Genomic DNA, 18,433 nt, shown 5'->3' with positions numbered 1-18,433 from the left:
CAACAAATATAGGGGAAAATGTTTAACATCATTAGTGTTGGGGCATATGGGGGCAAAAAAAACATGGCCCCAAAGCAGGGGCCAGGCTAGAAGGAGGCATCTGACTGAGGAAAGAGTGCACAAGAGTCAAAAAGCCTATCTCCTTACAGGATACTGGCTTTTTACTGGGCAAGAAAGGGGAGGGGTACAGGAGTAGTCATGTGAGCCACTGGTTGGCGTGCTAGTGGCCAGGTCATCTCAGGGCAGGGCAATGGTCAGGTGCATTTCTCTTTCTTTGTTTCTTTGTTCTCAGTCCTCCTCTGGCATGACCTCATGGCCACATCTCACAGTGCCCACAGTTTGCAATCAAGGAAATGCAAATAAAATGCAAACTATACTAAGATTTCATCTCATTCCAGTTGGAATGGCGGCCATCAAGAATACAAACAAAGGCCAGGCGTGGTGGCACATGCTTGTAATCCCTGGGCTAGGGAGGCGGAGACAGGAGGATCACACAGGTTCGAAGCCAGCCTCACTGGCTTAAGAGACCCTGTTTCCAAATAAAAATATAAAAAATAGGTGTCTGGAAATGTAGCCCAGAGGTGAAGGGTTTCCAGGAACCCCAGTACCACAAAAAAAAAAAAAAAAAGAATACAAAGTTGAGGGTGGTAGCATACACTTGTAATCCCAACATTCGGGAGGCTGAAACCAGAGGATTGTGGTTTGCAGACAGCCTCAGCTACTTAGCAAGGCCCTTTGCAACTCAGTGAGACCCTGTTTCAAAAATAAAAAAGACTAAAAACTAGGGATGGGGGTGTAGATCAGAAGTACAATGCTCCTAGGTTCCATTCTCAGTACCGCAAAAAAAAAAAAAAAAGAATACAAACAATAATAAATGTTGACAAGGATGTGAGATAAAAAGGAACACTTATACATACACTATTGGTGGGACTGTAAATTAGTACAGCCACTGTGGAAATCAGTACGGAAGTTCCTCAAAAGACTAGGAATGGAACGATCAGATGACTGAGGTTTATGATTCCTTGACATCTTTTCAAAAGAAAGCCAGAATATGATAGTGATACATGAATATCCTTTGTTTATAGCAGCACAATTCATAATAGCTGAATTATGAAACCAAACTAGGTATCTGTCAACAGATAAAATGATAATGAAAATGGGAGATATACAATAGGGTTTTATTCAGCCTTAAGGAAGAATGAAATTATATCATTTGCAGGAAAATGGAGGGAGCTGGAGAACCTCCTGCCAAGTAAGATCAGCCAGACTTAGAAAATCAAGGGTCACATGTTTTCTCTTTTATGTGGAAGCTAGAAAGAAAAAAAAGAAAGAAAAGGGATTCCATGAAAATTAGGAGATATACCAGTAGAGTAGTGGAAAGAAACTGGGGGAAGGAGAGAGGGAAAGCAGAGGTATAGGGAAAGAAACAATCCAAATAATGTTATGTACATTAATGAATGTGAGTCAGAACTGCTAGGCTATCTGACCCTCAATGTACTCTGATGAAGAAAAATGATAGTAAGAAGATGAACAAAGGGGAAGAATAATAAGCTGAGCTCCGACTTCCACCTGTCAGTCTCTGCCTTGGAGGGCAAGAGCTCTGAGAGGATATCTGACTAGAAACTCCCTTCCTTAAACCTGTTTTAGACTTCTTATCCTGGTCCCTGGGGTCAAGATTACATGTAGTAGGAAAAGAACCAAGTTACCCCTTCCTCCTGCACGGTTGTCTTTTGGCTCTACGACAGGGCTCTACACTCCTGTCACGGAACGTGTGCTTCGTTCACTCATCTGACAGCTATCCCCAGGCCTCTAGCATGGTGGGGCATTGTGTAAATACTCTGGAGGCATCAGAGAACAAAGAAATCCTCGTCCTTGTGGAAACAAATGAGAGCCAAGAACATAACACCTGGGTAAAAAGCAGATCTGTGGGAAGGGATCAGGAGTGTTCAGGGGGTGGAGACAGAGTGGGTTACAATTTCAAATAAGGTCACCTGGGCAGGACTCACTGGAGCAAAGGCTCAAAGGAGAGGAGTAAGGTAGTCATGCTGGTTCTTACAGAAAGTGCTGCAGACAGAGGGCACAGCCTGTGAATATAGAGACAGGAAGGTGGGAACCAGCCAGGCCTGCCAGGGGGCAACCAGAGCAGAGAAGGGGTGGGAGCTGTGAGGTAATCATCAAAGAAAACATTGGTTCTTTGCTAAAAACGGAGCTATTGCAAGGTCTTGAGGAAAGGAATAATGTGATCTGGCTCATGAAAACTCCAAACAATCTTTGTACCTTCTGTGCAGAGAACACTGGTCAAATCAGGGACACGAATTATAAAGCAACTGCTGGAATCTGTGTGTGAAATGAGGGTAGCCCACACCAGGCAGAGGACAGTAGAGATGGTGACAAGTCTAAGAAGGAACATCTTGTGTCCTAGGGACTTCAGACTCCATCTCTTACTTAGTGATCAGCCTAATGCAGGATCTCTCTGAATTAGTTTATAATTCAGTAAATACAGTAACAATTCAATATATATGGGTTTGTAATTAAAACACTCTCCCCAATAAAAAGTACTTATGACTAAAGCAGGCATTTAGAACTGCTCATCTAGTTCCTAGGCACGTATCTGGCACTTGATAGATGTTTAATATTTATTAAATTGATAAATAATACATTTTAGTTTGTGAATAATTACTGTATTAGACAATCATTTATAATCATTAACTTAAAATATTTTTATCATTATAGGAGTAATTCTTTCTGGTTGACTTTCCTTAGGATTATTTTTGGCTTCTCCTACCATCACTATAAGTCATTTTAAGCTTCATTATTTCATCCAGATCATAATTTTGTTTTAAAAATGATCAGATTCAAAACTCACTGTAAGTAAAATTGGTGTGAGATATGAGTTAGAACCCTAAGTCTACAATTATCTTGATGTTAATAACTCTAAGCCTTGATCTATGCATCCTTAAGGGGATAAGAGTTCTTCTCAATAATATCCAATTCTAGTTTGGAAATTACAGAATTTGAGATTCACTGAGACATGTATTTGCCAATACATTCTTCCATATACCTGAAATCCTTTGGTGCCAGGTGCATTTAAAAATTTAGCAGTTTGGACTTTGAATCTATAATATGTCCACTGGGGTCTGAAGTAGCACTTGTAATCAAACATTTCTGTAGCTAAATATATGAATATTCACAAGTATAAATATGTATGAATATGAATATTCACATGCATGAAGATACCAAATCATCTCATCACAATTCAGGTGAGGTTTTTCTGCCAAACTAGTCATAAAATACTCTGTGACTATAAGCTGTTTCACTTTCAGAATTATGGAAAAATGACACCAAATGTTATACTTTGGTTCTGGATTGTCCTACAAGGCCAAGGTGCTGAAGGTTGGTCTCCAATGGTGATGCTATTGGGGCTGGTGAAAACTTTAGAAGGTGAGGCCTACCTGGAGGAAATAGTTTACTGGGGGCTCATCCTTGAAGGGCATATCTTATTCCTGGATCTTTCCTCTCTCTCTTTTTGCTTCTGGCTGCCAGGAGCTGAGCAGCTTTCCTCCCCTGCATCCTCTCAGCCATGTTGTTCTGCCTCACTACAGTCCCAAAACAATGAAGCTGAGTGACCATGCATTAAAACTGTAAGCCAAAGTAAATCTTTCCAATTTTTAAATTGTCTTTGTCAGGCATTTTGTCACAGCAACAGAAAGCTGGTTAATACACACTAGATGAACTGGGTTGTTGATTTAGCATATGTAGTTAAAGCTAGAGAAAATGGATTTCAACACTCAGCCAGACAAAATCTAGTAATTCACAAAATATGTGCAAGTCACTGGTGTAACTAAACTGCAACAGTTGAGGATGGTTTTCCTGATTATGTGAAGGTCATTTTTTTTTTTACTAAGTCTTGGGAGGGAAGGAAGGAGCTCTAAGAATCAGCCCTGGCCTTACTGATTCTTGTTGATGTGAGCATGACCTATCTCTAGCTTATTTACTCTCAATCTAAAGCAGGGTTAATTGTTTTCACTGGAAGCTCAATGACTCTAATTAGCTCAAGCTTGACTACAAAGATGTAAAAGAACTAATTAATAGTGCCACCCTATAGTAAAATCATATTTTCTGAGCTTAGAATTTATCTTACTTCATTAAAAAGTATTCTATCTCTCTTGACATCTAACAATGAATAGTTATTATAAGTTATTACATACATTTTATGCAAATGTATGTAACTCTTGCATAAAATACTTGGAAATTGCAGGATTCATTTTGTAAACATGTAAGTCTATAAGAGAAGCAATAGGAGTCTTTACAGGTAGTGAACTGTGATCCTCAGAAACAGACTTCCAAATGCTAGTAAGTAGCAATTTCTTAATCTTAACTAATATTCTTTAATTTAAGAAACAGAAAATTATTAGTACCATGTCATGGGAATTGGGACTTGATCATAATTCCTTTGCTAAAGTGGTTTAGAAAGTCACTTGAACAAATTGAGAAATCACAGTATCTCTGTGGAAATGAATTCAAGAGTCATTGTTACAAGAAAAGCAATAATACAGAGAAAGCTCATATATATCAAGATGTCCTAATAAAGAAAAAACCATCCATATACATAGGTTCATGTTTAAACAGAACAAATTCTAACATCAAGTTGCCTAAATCTGCTCCTTTCAAATGTACTTTGCTTCCAATATTTTGTAGCAGAGTCAGTGAAAGTGAAGGTCAAGACTTCTCTCAGGGTGGACAAAGCATCCCAAACACCTGTCCACTCATCCTTCTTCCTTCTGTCCTGTCCTTTTCCTACCTTTATTCCTTCCCTTGTCTTTAACCCCACACTCACTACAAATGCTCAAAAGATCAAGGGCATGTATTGCCTTGTAGAAGGAGAAAGTGCGCCAGAAAATTATTTGTGTCCCAATTACTACTAATCTCCTCCTCAAGTCCTGTCGATCTTAATTCCTGCATGTGTGCTGGAACTCTTGTCTCACTTTGGCCTTGGGACACTCTGCATGTTCTAGAGGGCTAGCCCTTCTCACAGGTGGCCTAGGAAGCTGGCTTGAGACAACAGGAGGCCTATTTATTTATTTTATTTTATTTTATTTTATTTTTTCTGGTGGTACTGGGGTTGGTTCCTGGAAACCCTTCCACCTCTGGGCTACACTCCCAGACCTATTTTTATATTTTTATTTGGAAACAGGGTCTCTTAAGCCAGCAAGGCTGCTGGCTTCAAACCTGCGCGATCCTCCTGTCTCTGCCTCCCAAGCGCAGAGATTACAAGCGTGCGCCACTTAGATTCTGGGTTTGAGCTGTGTAAAGTGACCCCCCCCCCAACACAACAACCTCTATGCCTTCTTGAGTGGAGATGGCACTGGGGCTTGGCTGGGGCAGTGCACAGCAGGTTCCCCAGCTTGGCTCTGTCTACATAGGTTTAAGAACCTCTGAGCTGGGGGTGGCATGGATTTGGTGGTTTCAATACTTTAGTCAGGATCTTCTAGTTCTTTTGACTTGAGATTTGTGTTCTGTTTTTCTACTAAAGACTGGAATGAACACTAGTCTCTCTTGAATTTGATGGAACACAAATTCTTCTGTGACAGAGCTGTCCAAAGTGGGTCATTCCAGATAATACAGGGTGGGGTATGATGTTAAATGGGTGCAATATGGTCAAAATTTCTTATATCAATAGTTGTAATTTGCTGGACATGGTGGCGCATACTTGTAATCCCAGTGCTTGAGAGGCTGAGACAGAAGGATGGCACAGGTTCGAAGCCAGCCTCAGCTACTTAGTGAGGCTCTCAGCAACATAGTGAGTCTCTGTTTCCAAATAAATTATAAAATAGGTCTGGGAGTATAGCCTGGAGGTATAAAAGCTCTCAGGTTCCACCCCCACTACGACACACACACACACACACACACACACACACACACACACACACACACAGTTGTAATTTGCTTAAATGAGTAAAAATAAGGTGTTTAGAGTTCATATTTCATGTTAGGATAGATTTTTTCTGAAAAATATAAATAAATGTATAAAAAGTAAAATAAAACAAAGTCAAGAAAAACATTTAATGGATGGATTTAAAGTAGATTATCATGGCTAAAGAGGAAGAGAATAAATTGAGCATAAGGCTCAAGAGGTACTAAAAAAAAAAAAAAAAAAAAGGAACTATGCATTCCAAAGTACTCTTCTTTTTGTGGCTAGAGAAAATCTCTGTACCATTCAAGTCACTGGAAATTTACTAGAACTTTGTGACCCAGAATACAATTTTGCTCCTTGTTGTATTTGCATTTGAAAAGAATATGTTTTTTGTTTGTTTGTTTCAAATGTAATGGCCTATACATGTCAGTTTGACAAGTTGGTTTGCAGTGTCCTTCTGGTCTTTTCTTTCTGATGAATTTTCTCTATTTCTTCTATCAATAATCACAAAAAGGAATATTAAACTACTAACCTATGTTTGTGGATTTGTCACTTCTTCCTCTACTATTGCCAGTTTTTATTTCATGAACTCTAAAACTTTGGCACAGTTTAGAATTATTATGTGTATTTGAAACATTTACCCTGTTGTTATTATTATAATAAAACATCACTCTTTTCTTTTTTTTAAGGTAAAACTATCATATATTTATTATTTTTCAGAAAAAATCTATCCTAACATAAAATATGAACTATAAATACCCAAAACAATCTCAAAAAAGAACAAAGCTAGAAGATGTACATTTTCTGATGTCAAACCTTATAGAGCTACAATAATTGAAATAGTGTAGTACTGCTATAAAGGCAGATATATAAACCAGTGGAGTTAAATAAAAGCCTACAGATAAATTCTTCCATATATGGTCAAGTTATTTTTGACAAGGTTTCCACGAACATTTGGTGAAGGAAATAATAATCTTTTCACTAAATATTGTTCAATAATAATAATTACATGAAAAAATAAAATTGGACCCTTACCTAATACCATATACAAATATTAACTCAAAATAGATAAAAGACCTAAATATAAATCTTAAGGCTGTAAACTTTTAGAAGAAAACCTGGGTCATAACACTTCACAACGTTGAAATTGGCAATGATTTCTTGGATATGATTTCAAAGGTACAGCAACAAAAGAATAAACAAACTTCCTAAAAAATAAAAAAATATTGTACATCCAAACACAATGTAAACAGAGTTAAAAGTTACTGATAGAATGGGCTCAAATATTTCCAAATGCTATATCTGAAAGTATATTAATATTCCAAATAGAGATCCTAATAATTAGAAACAATAAAAGCAAATAATACAATTTACAAATACAATTTAGAAATAGGTAAAAGACAGAAATAACTGCCGGGCGTGGTGGCGCACGCTTGTAATCCCTGCGCTTGGGAGGCAGAGACAGGATGATCGCGCAGGTTCGAAGCCAGCTGCGCGCGTTGGCTTAGGAGACCCTGTTTCCAAATATAAAAAAAAAAAAAATGTAAAAATAGGTCTGGGAGTGTAGCCCGGAGGTAGAAGGGCTTCCAGGAACCCCAGTACCACCAAAAAAAAAAAAAAAAAAAAAAAGACTGAAATAACTAATGAATCTCCAAAGATTTTAAACTGTAAACATATGAATATATTCTTCTTTGCTTAGTTGTCTGCTGGATGGAAAATCTTGTTTCTCTGGTTCTGGTGTGTGTTACCTATTTCTTCTTTGTAGTTAATCTCTTTGAGTATTTTCTCTAGTGCTGGTTTTGAAGACATAAATTCCTTCAGTTTCTGTTTGTCATGGAAGCTTCTTATTTCCCCATCTAATTTGATAGAAAGTTTTGCTGGGTAGGAAATTTTTGGCTGGAAGTTGTTTTCTTTCAGAGTTTGGAATATGTTACTCCAAGCCCTTCTGGCTCTCATGACTTGGTTTGGGAAGTCTGGAGTGATTCTAATTGGTTTGCCTCTGAATATCACTTGGCCCTTTGTTTTTGTTGCCTTTAAGATTCTCTGCTTGGCTTCCACATTGGACATTTTGACAGTTATGTGGCGTGGGGATCCTCTTCTCCGATCCTGTCTAAAGGGAGTTCTATAAATTTCCTGGACCTGTGTATCGACCTCTTGCTCTCTGTTTGGAAAATTTTCTGCTATTATTTCTTTGAAGAGATTACTGATCCCTTTGGTTTCACCTTCTTTTCTCTCCTCTATTCCAATTATTCTTAGGTTAGCTCTCTTAAAATGGGCCCATATTTCTTCAATGTCAGATTCCTGCTGTTTGATTTTTTTCTAAGTAATAAATTATGCATTTGTATTTGGAGTAATCATCTTCTAGAAGTGATATTCTATTCTCCATGTGGTCTAATCGGTTCTTGTAATTTGAATTGATGCTTTTACTTCAATGATTGCATCCTTTATTTCTTTTAGACTCTCTCTAAATTTTTTTCGAAGGTCCTGTATTATTTCTACAGTTATATTCCTGATTTGATCTTCTGGAGATCTCTGAATTTCTGTGATATCAGGTTCTGAAAATATGGGGTTGTGGGCATTCATTGCTCTATTGTTGTTCCTCTTCCCCATGATTTCAGAATTTTGTGCCTTCCCTAGGTAAGCACGACTTCACTTAGGATCTCGAGACTGTTGTAATCTCAGCCACCACTACTCCTTTACTGGGTTGTATTGCAAAGTCTCATACTCAGGAAGTTAATCAAGGCTGTTCAAGACTCTTGGGGTGTCACACAGGGAGCTGCGACTAGGGTGTGTTATCTCTGCCACTGCTACTCCACTGGGTTGGACTGCAAAATATCTGACCCAAGGAGATTATCAAAGCTGCGCAAGTCCCTTGGAGTGCAGAACAGAGATTTCTCCTTTAGGGGCCGCAATTTCACTCACAGTTATTGTGCACGCAGATCTAGAGCTGTGGCGGGGTATGTGAAATCGCTTTCACTGCTGGCAATATGGTGCCACTGCCACACCTTTGGCCATGAGGCTGGCATATTCCTTTTCTGGTTTTGAGCTCCATTCTGAGTCCCAGGAAAGCGGGATGAGCTTGGCCACTGAAATTGTTAGACATTTGTTGCGCTGAAAGAACTGCTGAATTACACCCGAATGATCTGCAGCTGCTCACTTCAGCTCCTTGTTCACCTTTCCTCTCAGGAGCCTGGTGCTGTGAGGGAAGATGGCACCGGCGTGGCTCTGCCACCGCATTGTGGGCTTGATTTCTCATCTCTGGTTGTTCTTCCAGTCTTTTTTTTCTCTGTCCCTTGTGTTTACATTTTTTATTTCTCTGCTGATGGTGTTTTCTGGCTATGAAAAGCACTGATTTTGTGGCAACAGAGATCGAGTTTTAGCAGGACTCATAAACGCTGCTTTTCTTGGTTGCCATCTTCCCGGAAGTCAACATCTCTCTTTTCGTGTATTAAAAAAAGTAAATCATCAAGAGTCTAAAGAGTGGTGGCGCATGCTTATAATCCCCGCGCTTGGGAGGATGAGACAGGAGGATCATGCAGGTTCAAAGCCAGCCTCAGCTACTTAGTGAGGCTCTCAGCAACTTAGTGAGACCCTGTTTCCAAATAAAATATAAAATGGGTCTGGGAGTATAGCCTGGAGGTAGAAAGCCTCTGGGTTCAACCCCCAGTACCACCAAAAAAAAAAAAAAAAAAAAACCTATACTCCAATAAAATGGCAAACTTAAAAGAAACTGACAAATTTCTAGACGCATACAACACTCTTAAATTGAATCAAGAGGATATACAAAATTTAAAACAATCAAGAGAAAGCAAAGCCATTGAAACAGCAATAAAGAGCCTACCCATCAAAGAAAGATCAGGTCCAGATGGATTACCAGCCTACTTTGATAAAACCTTTATAGAAGATCTAATTCCAATACTCTCAAATTATTTCATGAAATAGAAAGAGGCAGGACTTTCTCAAACACATTTAATGAAGCCAGTACCACATTAATAACGAAACCAAATAAAGGAAATTCAAGAAAAGAAAATTACAGACCAATATTATTGAGGAACTTGGATGAAAAACTTCTAAAGAAAATACTAACAGACTTCCGGGAAGATGGCGACCGAGAAAAGCGGGGCTTAAGAGTCCCGCTAAACAACCAATCTCCATTACCACAAAAAGAGCGCCTTTCATAGCCAGAAAACACCATCACCAGAAAAACAAAAAAACCCACCAGGCTCCAGAGAGAAAGCGGACTGAGAACAGAGCTCAGGGCCACAGAGGAGACACACGCGCCCGAGGACGCGGCAGCAGCACCATACTGCCGGCGGCAGCGGCGAACTCAACGGACGGCTACAGCAAGCCAGGTGAGCCGCTGCGGAACAGCCAGGCGGGATCTTTCGGCGCAGACAGCATTTAAAGCTCCCAGTGGCTGAGCTCAGCACACGCTGCAGGGATTCAGAGTGGAAATCAAAACCAGAGAAGAAAAAATACGCCAGCCTCATGGCCGAGGGCGTGGCAGAGGCGCCATATTGCCACCGGCAGCGGCAGCAGCAGTGAAATCACCGAGTCCAGTACAGCTACATCTGCATACTCAAGAACAGTGAGTCAAATTGCGGGCCACAGAGGAGAAATCGCAGTATTGTGCCTCCTGGTACTTGACCCAGTGAGGGAGTGGTGGTGGCAGAGATATCACACCATAGGAGAACGTGCAACCTGGCACCCCCCACAGTCTAAAGCAGCCTCTATCGACTCTCTGGGTCAGAGACTCTGTGATAAAACCCAGTAAAGGAGTAGTGGGGTCCGAGATACTACTGACTCGAGATCTAGAACACCTTAAGGGAAGTCATAGTGACCCAAGGGAAGAACCCAGAGAAGGCACAAACCTCCGAAATCATGGGAAAGAGGAATAACACTGGAGTAATGAATGTGCACAACCCCACAACATCAGAACCTGATAAAACAGAAAATCAGAGATTTCTAGAAGATCAAATCAGGAAAATAACTGTAGAAATAATAGAGGTGCTTCGAAAAGAACTCAGAAAGAGCCAAAAAGAGATAAAGGATGCAATTAATGAAGTAAAGGCCTCAATTCAAAGCACAAACAACCGATTAGACCACATGGAGAACAGAATCTCGCTCTTAGAAGATGAGCAATCCAAAAATGAATGCATAGTTTCTAATCTAGAAAAAAATATCCAACAGCAGGAATCTGACATTGAAGAAATATGGGCCCATTTTAAGAGAGCTAACCTAAGAATAATTGGAATAGAGGAGGGAAAAGAAAGTGATACCAAAGGGATCAACAATCTCTTCAAGGAAGTAATAGCAGAAAATTTTCCAAATATAGAGCAAGAGGTTGATACACAGGTCCAGGAAACTTATAGAACTCCCTTTAGACAGGATCGGAGAAGAGGATCCCCACGCCATATAATTGTCAAAATGACCAATGTGGAAGCCAAGCAGAGAATCTTAAAGGCAACAAAAACAAAGGGCCAAGTGACATTCAGAGGCAAACCAATTAGAATCACTCCAGACTTCCCAAACCAAGTCATGAGAGCCAGAAGGGCTTGGAGTAACATATTCCAAACTCTGAATGAAAACAACTTCCAGCCAAAAATTTCCTACCCAACAAAACTATCTATCCAATTAGATGGAGAAATAAGAAGCTTCGATGACAAACAGAAACTGAAGGAATTTATGTCTTCAAAACCAGCGCTAGAGAAAATACTCAAAGAGATTAACTACAAAGAAGAAATAGGTAACACTCACCAGAACCAGAGAAACAAGAGTTTCCATCCAACAGACAACTAAGATTGATTATCTGTGGAGATTCATTATTTATGTTAGTCTTTTACCTATCTCTAAGTTGTATTGTTTGCCTTTATTGTTATTAATTTTTAGGATTTCTAGTTGGAATATTAATATACCTTCAGATATAGCATTTGGAAATATTTTATCCAATTCTATTAGTAACTTTTAACTCTGTTTACATTGTCTTTGGATATACAATATTTTCTTTTATTTTTTAGGGAGTTTGTATATTCTTCTGTTGCCTGTGCCATTGAAATCATATCCAAGAAATCACTGCCAATTTCAATGTTGTGAGGTTTTATGACCCAGATTTTCTCCTAAAAGTTTATAGTCTTAAGATTTATATTTAGGTCTTTTATCTATTTTGAGTTAATACTTGTATATGGGATTAGGTAAAGGTCCAATTTTATTCTTTTCCATGTAATTATTATTTTTCAACAATATTTAGTTAAAAGATTATTATTTCCACCACTAAATGTTCGTGGAAACCTTGTCAAAAATAACTTGACAATATAGGGAAGAATTTAGCTCTAGGCTTGTATTTAACTCCAATGGTCTATATATCTGCCTTTAGAACAGTACTACACTGTTTCAATTATTGTAGCTTTATATGGTTTGAAATCAGAAAATATATATCTGCTAGCTTTGTTCTTTTTCAAGATCGTTTTGGGTATCTAGAATTCATATTCCATATTAGGATAGATTTTTTTCTGAAAAATAAATATATAAATATATGATAGTTTCACCTAAAAAAACAGAAAAAAATATGCTCTAGTAAGAAAGAAAGCAAAAAGAAATATTGAAATGCTATCTTTAAATCATCAAACGCTTGGTATCAGACAAATGAAACTGTTATGTGAGATTATCATTTTTAATTTTGGATAAATTGCTATAATACTAGATGTCAACCACTAAGCCAAGCATGGGAAGGAGGGATGGGGAGAGAATGGGGTGGGGATCGGGTGGGGGCTGACTGGGCGATGTGTGCATGTATGTCTACAAAAGTTTGTATCCCACTCTGATGTATGAATACAGTGCACCAATAAAATAAAATTAAAAATAAATAAAAAAATAAAAAAATAAAAAATAAATAAAAAAAAAGAAAATACTAACAACATGCATTCAAAATTACATCAAGCTGGGCGTGGTGGTACATTCATGTAATCTCAGCATTCAAGAGGCTGAGACCAGAGAATAGCAGTTTGCGGACAGCCTCAGCTACTTAGTGAGGCCCTCTACAACTTAGTGAGAGCCTGGTTCAAAATAAAGAATAAAAAATAGGGCAGTGGATATAACTCAGATCTCGAATGCCCCTGGGTTCCATCCCAAGACCCGCAAATGAAAAAACAAAAAATAAAATCAAAAAAATTATATACCATGACCAAGTTGGGTTCCTCCCAAGGATGCAAGTATGGTTTAACATATGAAAAACAATTCATATAATTCACCACATAAACAGAATAAGGACAAAAAAATCACATGATAATTTCAACAGATGCTGAAAAAACATTTGAAAAAATTAAATATCATTTATGTTAAAACCACTAGAGAGAATTGGAACAGAAGGAACTTACTTCAATATAATAAAGGCACATCTGATATCATATTGAATGGGGGAAAACTGTGAGAATTCTCTTTAAAACCAAGAACAAGACAAGGGTTCTCACTATCACCATTCCTTTGCAATATAGTACTCAAGATTCTACTCAGAGAAATAAGGCAAGAGAAGAAAATCAAAGGAATATAAATAGGAAAAGATCTGAAATTATTCCTGTTTTTAAATGACATGAACATATACTTAGAAAACCCAATAAAGTTAACCAAAAGACTTTTAGAAGTGATTTAAAAATTTAGCAAAGTTTCTGATATAAAATATAAAAAAATCAGGACCTGTTATATTTACCAACCAAAAATCCACTAAAAAAGAAAGCCAGAAAACAATTCACTATAACTTCAAAATATAAAAACATAGGAATAAATCTAAACAAGGAGGTAAAAGACTTCTACAATGAGTATTATACTAAGGAAAAAGATTGATGAAGATATTAGAAGATGGAAGGACATTCCATGCTCTTGGATAGGCAGAATAAATATCAAAATGGCCATCCTACAAAGGTGATCTACAAATTTGATGCAATTCCTATTAAAATACCATGGCCAATCTTTTGAGATCTAGAAAAGTCAGCCTTTAAATTCATATGGAATAAAAAAAAGACCCAGAATACCAAAATAGCTTTCAGCAAAAAGAACCATTTAGGAAGTATCACAATACTTACTTCAAATCATACTACAAAGCCATAGTCATACAAACATCATGTTAATAGCCAGGTGTGGTGGTGCACACTTGAAATCCCAACATTTGGGAGGCTGAGACGGGAGGATATGGTTTGCGGACAGCCTTAGCTACTTAGTGAGGCTCTTTGCAACTCATGGAGACCCTTCAAAACCAGCGCTAGAGAAAATACTCAAAGAGATTTACTACAAAGAAGAAATAGGTAACACACACCAGAACCAGAGAAACAAGATTTCCCATCCAACAGACAACTAAGATTGGTTATCTGTGGAGATTCATTATTTATGTTAGTCTTTTACCTATCTCTAAATTGTATTGTTTGCTTTTATTGTTGCTAATTTTTAGGATTTCTAGTTGGAATATTAATATACCTTCAGATATAGCATTTGGAAATATTTTATCCCAGCCTATCAGTAACTTTTAACTCTGTTTACATTGTCTTTGGATATACAATATTTTTTATTTTTTAGGGAGTTTGTATATTCTTCTGTTGCCTGTGCCATTGAAATCATATCCAAGAAATCACTGCCAATTTCAATATTGTAAGGTTTTATTACCCAGATTTTCTTCTAAAAGTTTATAGTCTTAAGATTTATATTTAGGTCTTTTATCTATTTTGAGTTAATATTTGTATATGGTATTAGGTAAGGGTCCAATTTTATTCTTTTTCATGTAATTATTATTTTTCAACAATATTTAGCTAAAAGATTATTATTTCCTCCACCAAATGTTAATGGAAACCTTGTCAAAAATAACTTGACAATATATGGAAGAATTTATCTGTAGGCTTTTATTTAACTCCAATGGTTTATATATCTGCCTTTAGAACAGTACTACACTGTTTCAATTATTGTAGCTTTATATGGTTTGAAATCAGAAAATATACATCTTCTAGCTTTGTTCTTTTTAGAGATCATTTTGGGTATCTAGAGTCCATATTCCATTTTAGGATAGGTTTTTTTCTGAAAAATAAATAAATAAATATATGATAGTTTCACCTAAAAAAAAAAAAGAAAAAAATATTCTCTGGTAAGAAAGAAAGCAAAAAGAAATATTGAAATGTTATTTTTAAGTCATCAAAAGCTTGGTATCAGACAAATGAAACTGTTATGTGAGATTATCATTGTTAATTTTGGATAAATTGCTATAATACTAGATGTCAACCACTAAGCCAAGCATGGGAAGGAGGGAAGGGAAGGGAACGGGGTAGGGATCGGGTAGGGGCTAACTGGGCGATGTGTGCATGTATGTCTACAAAAGTTTTTTTTCCCCATTATGATGTATGTATACAGTGCACCAATAAAAAATAAAATAAAATAAAATAAAAAAGACGAGTAAAAAAAAACTTTTTTTTAAATTTTTTTATTTTGCGGTTCTGGGGATAGAACCCAGGGGCATTCGACCTCTGAGCTATACCCCCTGCCCTATTTTTCTTTATTTTGAAACCATGTCTCACTGAGTTGCAGAGGGCCTCACTCAGTAGCTGAGGCTGTCCACGAACCATGATCCTCTGGTCTCAGCCTCCCAAATGCTGGGATTACAAGCATGTGCTACCATGCCCGGCTAAAAAAACTTTTTAAATTTAATTTTTGAAACAATCTGCAACACATTTTTAAATTTTGAATCTATTTGTTAAAGATTGAAAGCATGTGAACTAAAAAGTATTTGGACCGTTAAAAAATAACAAAAAGAAAAAAAAAGAAACAAATCTACACACTTGCAACCAATTGATTTTTGACAGAGGGGCCAAAAACATACACTGCAAAAGATAGCCTTTTGAACAAATGGTTTTGGCAAAACTGGTATCCACATATATATATAAATGGAAATAAACTCCACTTTCTCACTCTGCATAAGAGTCAACTCAATATGGATCAAAGATCTGGAAATTAGACTGGCAACTTTGCAGTTACTTGAATAGGGCATAGGACCAATGCTCCAACATATAAGTACAGGTAAAAACTTCCTCAAAGGCACAAGAAATTAAAATGAGGTAGAAGGAGAAGCCTTAGTGGAGTGAGGGAGGGGAATCTAACTGAGAAAGGTAAAAGGGGAGAGGAGGAAGACTTGAAGAGGAAAACACTTCAATGGACATAAAGTACATACATAAATTATAAATGCCAATCACAGTGTTGTCTATGGGAAAGTTAGGAAGGAGAGAAGTAAAGTGGGAACTGGGAGAGGGCTCAATAAGTGCCATGTGCATATATGCCTCTATCACCCTAAACCTGATCACAATGTATAATTACAATCCACCAATTAAAAAATGCACCAAGCAAAAACAAAAGCACAGTTCATTCCTCCTCTTGAAATACAATCTACTGTCCTACTAGTCATATATTCAACAGGCAGGTTAGTCTTTCTCTGATAAACCTCAAGCCTGGGTGCCAGAGAGGACAACCCACGAGGTACAGATGGTTTCAGGTTCCACCTGTGTACCATGAACTACCCAGATTTTTCTTGACCCTGCTAAGAGTGTGTATAAATCTACTGAGATGGACACAAAATGGAGGGCATTTCTGACTGTCATCATTTGTTTCTGGTGGCAGTATGTGGCCATGGAGTTGACTGTGTGTAATCAATACAAACCCTCTCTATATTCACTCATTTAGAACAGCTCCTAAATTTTCTTTTGCGAGTTGAGGTCAAGGACTCAGTATTAAGTAGAAAAGTACAGCAGGGCAAGTTAATAATGTTTTTGTCCTGGTCTCCAGGCTTTAAAATTTATGCTTTAATCATGAGCTATAATTTTTGCAAGAACTGAATAAAGTTATTGCCAAAAGTCAGTCATCACTTCAACTTGATACTCCCCAATACTTAGCCAGTTTATGGTCAATAATTTCCTCTAGCAAGTTACATCATCAGTTATCTAAGTAGAGGTTTTCCTCCTCCTTTATATCTCAAAGGAGAGGTCAAGAAGTTTCTTGCCGGGCATGGTGGTGCACGCTTGTAATCCCAGCATTTGTGAGGCTGAGACAGGCGGATCGCAGTTTGTGGATAGCTTCAGCAACTCAGTGAGACCCTTTGCAAATCAATGAGACCCTGTTTCAAAATATAGAATAAAAAATAGGGCTAAGGGTGTAGCTCAGAGATGGAATGTCCCTGGGTTCCATCCCCAGTACTGCAAAAATAAATAAATAAATAAATAAATAGTATCAAGGTTCAAAGTCAAAACATTTTTCCCACTTTACTTTTTCTTTACATTATTCTTATGTGGACTTGCTCATCTATATCTATTTAAAATATTTTTCTGGAACAATTTACACTGGACCATGCTCTAGGGCAGAGAACTTAAGGGCCTCTATGCTCTTCTTGTCCACACCAAAGTAAATGCCAAGTTCTACAAGTTCTTATGCACTTCCCATGCCCTGTATTCAGAAATATATCCAGACCAGGATCCTGAGGGTAAGGGCTAACTGGGTAATATGTACATGTGTGTTTCCACCATCTTGAACCTCATTAAGATGTGTGACTACAATACACCAATACAAAATTGTAAAAAATAAAGGCAGCAATAAAGATGAGCTGAGTATAAATATCTTCATATTTATACTTATATTTTCATATTGAACAGTTATATAATGAAGCTGCCTTCCAGGTACAGAGAGTAGAATATCCAGGTCACTTCCCAGTTGCTCAATTTTTAAGAAGATCTTGGTTGAGAACAGTAATATTTAAGGAAGATGTCCTGAGGGATATGCAGTTCATTTTTTCTTCTCTCAGTCCTCGGGAATCTATCCTAGCCATCAGAGAGTAGGGCACGTAGTTTTATCACTGTAAACTCCACCTCCTAGGAAACTGCTTAGAAGCTTAGCATAATGTTATCTCTGCTGCAGGAGCACTGCTGGTACCTATAAATCTCTTGTACCAATTAGGAAAAAGGTATACTTTGTTTTTTAGTGTATTATTGATCTTGTATTCAATATATTTATGTAAACTTCCTTAAGTCCTTTATAGAATGAGGAGGTGAACAGATAACTATAATAAAAACTTCACATTACATTTAATACCCTTTAACAGAAATACAGAACTGTGCATCGTGTTTTATACCATTAGAGTGACAGGTAAGTGTTACATATATTACCTTTATATCCTTGTTCTGTCTCCCTGAGATCAATTTTGGTTATTGGTTTGAAATCAGTGTCCCATAATCGTATACAACCATCTCTCCCACCAGTAGCAAAGCCTTCGTCACAGGCATACATGCTAAAGATTCCAGCCTGTTGATTAACATAAATAATACTCAGTGTTGTGACCACTGTAAATAGTCATTATAGTTGAATTTTGATTTAAAAATCAAAACAAGAAAAAAAACACAGCTGTTCTCTACTGAAATCCTGTCAAGGGACCAACCTGCCATTTATAGTATCTTTTATCTCAGCTACATTAAAAAATAATTATCACCAGGTAGCGTTATGCACACCTGT

General features: G+C 37.4%; 1 protein-coding gene across 4 annotated transcripts in view; it reads right to left on the bottom strand.

Annotated features, from left to right (window-relative positions):
* EML6 (EMAP like 6) overlaps window positions 1-18,433 on the bottom strand; it is a gene marked incomplete at both ends in the record, with an annotated part of 359,577 nt that overhangs the window by 169,220 nt on the left and 171,924 nt on the right. For all 4 annotated transcript variants that reach the window (XM_080711491.1, XM_080711490.1, XM_080711492.1 and 1 more), the window contains one exon: window positions 18,091-18,226. In XM_080711491.1, coding sequence (XP_080567617.1) covers window positions 18,091-18,226 — 136 coding nt within the window. The remainder of the gene's footprint in view (window positions 1-18,090; window positions 18,227-18,433) is intronic.

This window comes from Muscardinus avellanarius, assembly GCF_963383645.1.
Source record: "Muscardinus avellanarius genome assembly, chromosome: 15".
Classification (NCBI taxonomy): domain Eukaryota; kingdom Metazoa; phylum Chordata; class Mammalia; order Rodentia; family Gliridae; genus Muscardinus; species Muscardinus avellanarius.
The sequence above is the reverse complement of the archived record's forward strand: the minus strand, read 5'-3'. Positions and strand labels throughout refer to the sequence as shown.